A 4,612-nucleotide genomic window follows, 5' to 3' on the forward strand; every position below is an offset into this window, starting at 1 on the left:
CCATACTATTTGTGAGGAATCTTCTTGCTCACAGTCTATCATCATATGGATAATTTATGCACCAATTTATTTTGGTCAAGTTCATGTTTTAGATCAGAGAATAGTGAAGAACAAACTATGGTCATAATGGAATAAGGTAACAATGGAGTGCTTGTATGCTTTAATTTCAGTGAAGTATCTTTTCTTTTTACCAACTGTTCCTTTATTTCTCACCACTGCAGTGCCTGCCACGGATCCCATGGGGAACAGTACAGTGGTGACTGAGTTCATCCTGGTGGGTCTAATGCATGCTCCAGAACTGCAGACCCCACTCTTTATCTTGTTCACCCTTATTTACCTCATCACTCTGCTTGGGAACCTGGGGATGATTGGGTTGATTCTCTTGGACTCTCGTCTCCACACTCCCATGTATTTTTTCCTCAGCAACCTCTCTCTGGTGGACTTAGGTTACTCCTCAGCTGTTACTCCTAAGGTCATGGCTGGGTTCCTTATAAGAGACAATGTCATCTCCTACAATGCGTGTGCTGCTCAAATGTTCTTTTTTGTGTCCTTTGCCACCGTAGAAAACTTCCTGTTGGCTACAATGGCCTATGACCGCTATGCAGCAGTGTGTAAGCCCTTACATTACACAGCCACCATGACGACCAGTGTATATACACGTCTGGCCATGGGCTCCTATGTCTATGGTTTCCTGAATGGCTGCTTCCATGTTGGGGACATATTCAGTTTCTCATTATGCAGGTCCAATATGATCCAGCACTTTTTCTGTGATGTTCCAGCAGTCATGGCTCTCTCTTGCTCTGATAAACACATTAGTGAGATGGTTCTTGTTTTCATGTCAACCTTCAATGTCTTTTTTGCTCTTGTGGTTATCTTGATTTCCTATCTGTTAATATTTATCACCATCTTGAAGATGCACTCAGCTCAGGGACACCAAAAAGCTTTGTCCACCTGTGCTACCCACCTCACTGCAGTCTCCATCTTCTACGGAACAGTCATCTTCATGTACCTACAGCCCAGCTCTAGTCATTCCATGGACACAGATCAAATGGCATCGGTGTTCTATGCCATCATCATCCCCATGCTGAACCCTGTGGTCTACAGCCTGAGGAACAAGGAGGCCAAGAATGCATGCAAGAAGGTTATGGAGAAGGCAAAATTGACTCTAGGATTGAGATCTTAGTGGTGTGGGATCGACATGACCTAGTTTCATTCATCTCTGATCTCGATGCAATGATTCACATTTTATGGCTCACACTGCACTTAACTTCCTGAGGTGACACCTTTCCCTCTTCAAATGCCTATTTTCTAGAAAAAAGAAAATGTTTTGCCCAGAAATGTAAAACCTGAGTGAGAATGGCTCAGGGGAAGCTTAAGAAGTCCTGTTATTCAAAAATCTTATTAATGACATTTGATTTTATCACTGTTCCACATGCACTTTTTTCTATCACATGCCAATGCAAACATGCATGTAAAACAGAAACACAAACAAGTTGATGCAGATGAGCATGTATGTGCCCCATATGGCCACATGGGAGTGAGACATTTGTCAAAGGTAAATGGAATGTGACCAGTTTTTATAAAAGTAATATAAAATAAATAAATTTGGTATTAGAATGTTAATTTATGTCTTATTTATTCCTTCATGTGGATAACTTCTAAGAGTCCTCATTGAGTAAAAGTGACATACTTTTCAATGTACTTTTTTTTTGTTGGAATACTTTTTATTGAGAGATACATAAGTATCACATTGGAAAAAAATTAATATTTCTGTCTTGACTGACTCTATTTGTTCATACCACAGTTCTCAAAAGGATAAAATAACCATGTTAAGGGGAAAAACACATTACTATTTATTTGTATGTGACTTCCAACTTTTCAAGGAGTCCTGGTGGTGCAATGGTTAGGCACTGGGCTGCTTACCTAAGGTTTGATGGTTTGAACACACCCAGAGGCTCTGTGGGAGAAACAGCTGTCAATCTGCTCCTATAAGGATCACAGCCTAACCCCACAGGCCAGTTTTACTCTGACATGTGGGGTTACCATGATTCAAAATTGACTTGACAGCACCTAGAAACAATACCATCAACTTTTCACACTGTTTACAGATGCACTGAGAATATTAATAGTGTTGTACATCTTTCTGTCTGCAAATACTTTGAAATGATTAATGCTGCTCATTCATTCATAATTTAGCTAAGTTACATTATCTCCCGGCACTTCCTCAGTCTTTCACCCCACTTCATTCACACTGATTTCCTTGTTATTCCTTGACATCTCTAAGCATGATTCTGTCTCAGGAGTTTTGTACTTGCTGCTCCCTTGGACTGAAGTGTTCCTTCACTCCCTTCAGGTCTCTGCCTAAATGTTGCCCTGTAATAGAGATGTTCCTTGACCATCTTTATAAAGCCACCACTCTCCCCTTCCCAGGTGCACTGTCCTCTCACCCTGAATTCTTCTTCATAGTCCTTATCAACACTCTCCTATGATATGTTTATGTGTTCATGCTCTTTTAATATCTATCTTCTCCAACTACAATGTGAACTCCATGAAAACAGTGGCTTTATGTTTTGTTTTCTTTTTTCTCAACATGATCCTTAGTACCTAAACAAGTATCTGGTATAGAGTCTGTTCTCCATAAAAATTTGTTAAATGAATGAATAAATGAGTTAAGCTTTAAGTCTGACTGTTATAAAATGCTGAGTCTTTGAACCACTTATAATACAGTACATTACACATAATGTACTTTCTACATACATTTTTCAATTATTTCCAGGGTCATGGGTAATTTTCTGCTCTGGGGAGACATTTCAATCTATATTCTCTCTCAGTGCTTGTTGTTGTTGGGTGCTGTTGTCAGTTATGACTCATAGTGACGCACATGTGACCCACATGTGACAGGGTGGAACTACCCCACAGGGTCTTCTGGTTGGTAATCTTTGTGGGAGCAGATCACCAGATCTTCCTCCCAGGGAGCCACTAAGTGATGTGAACCACCAACCCTCCGGTTAGCAGTTGAGCACTTAACAGTTGCACCACCATGGCTCCTAACGCACTGCTTGTACTCCCAACATTTGGACACAGTGTTTTTCAGAAAAATCGTATTATCAAATGGATCAGTCATTTAATAATTTTTAGTTAGAAATTTATCTTATTAGGTGGCAAATAAAGACCATTTCTCAAACTCACTGCTGTCAAGTTGATTCCAACTCATAGTGACCCCTACTGGTTTCTGAGATGGCAAATCTTTACAGAAGGTGATTGCCCTATCTTTCTTCTGCAGAGCTTCTGAGGGGTTTGAACTGCCAACCTCTGGTTAGCAGCCAAATGCCTTAGGCACTGTGCCACCAGAGCTCCTTACTTTCAACAAACCATAAAGACAGTAAAATGTGATAATTTAAAATTTTAATTAAAAAAAAAAAACGCACTGCCATCAAGTTGGATATGACTCATAGCAACCTCTCCTTGGGTTTCCGAGGCAGTATCACTATGGAGGTAAATTGCCCAGTCTTCCTTCCAAGGAGTGGCTCGTGGGTTTGAAACCCCAGCCTTCTTTCTGGTTAGCAGTCAAATGCCTTAGGCACTACACCACCAGAGCTCCCCAAATGTTAATATCTGGTTTAATTTGGAAAATTACTTCCTATATACTGATTATACAATTAACTTAAATGATTTTAAATGTCCATATAAGATATAAACATGACAAATATCTGTCAGTAATAAAGATGACATATATTCAATGTGCTATTATAATACACAGTCCCTACGTATTTAATTTTGATTCTCAGGGAACTCAATTATATACTAAAACTACCCATGGAAACATGCAGCCATGTCTTTTTTTTTTTTTTTTTAAATTGGTCTCTAGATGAATAAAGCCTTCAATATCTCATGACCTGTGAGATTGTGCTTAAATGACTAACAGAGTCATACTGATAATTTGGGACAGTATGGCATAACACATAGACTCGCATCTGTCTTTGATGGTGGCGTTTCTTCTGTCAGAACCATTTTAATTATTATTTCAAATAACTATTTCCCTTTAGAATTGTTTTAGACTTACAGAAAGCTTTCAAAGATTGTTCAGAGTGTTTCCATATAACTCTGTGGTAGGTTGAATAATGGTTCCCCCAAATCTATCCATAGCCTAACCCCTGGAATCTCTGAATGTTGCCATATATGGAGAAAGAGGAACATGGAAGATATACTTAAATTAAGGATTTTGAGATGGGGAGATTATCCTGGTGCATCCGGGTGGGCCCTGAAATGAAATTGCATATATCCTTATAAGAAGAGGTGAGAGGGAGGTTTTTCCAGAGAATGAGGAATACAAAACAAGGTGACCATAAAAACAAGACTGAAGTGATGCACCATAGGCCGAGTAATGCTGGCCATCATTGGAATCTGGAGAGGGAAGGAATAGATTCTCCCCCGGAACACCAGAGGGAGCATTCCCCTATCAAGACACTGATTTTGGCCCAATGAAACTCAATACAGATTTCTGGCCTCCAAATCTGTGAGACAATACATGTCTGCTGTTTTAGGCCACAAAGTTTGTGGTAATTTGTTATAATGGCTACAAGAAACAACCCTCATGCTATTTCGAATCTTA

General features: G+C 39.5%; 1 protein-coding gene across 1 annotated transcript; it reads left to right on the forward strand.

Moving 5' to 3' along the window:
• Positions 1–238: 238 nt before the first annotated feature.
• Positions 239–1,183, forward strand: LOC103208205 (olfactory receptor 5B2). Its single transcript, XM_007953883.1, has one exon. The coding sequence runs from the start codon at positions 239–241 to the stop codon at positions 1,181–1,183; it is 945 nt and encodes a 314-aa protein (XP_007952074.1).
• Positions 1,184–4,612: the final 3,429 nt, after the last annotated feature.

Source organism: Orycteropus afer, unplaced genomic scaffold, assembly GCF_000298275.1.
Source record: "Orycteropus afer afer isolate SDZICR_OR568_19922 unplaced genomic scaffold, OryAfe1.0 scaffold00419, whole genome shotgun sequence".
In the NCBI taxonomy this organism is placed as follows: Eukaryota; Metazoa; Chordata; class Mammalia; order Tubulidentata; family Orycteropodidae; genus Orycteropus; species Orycteropus afer.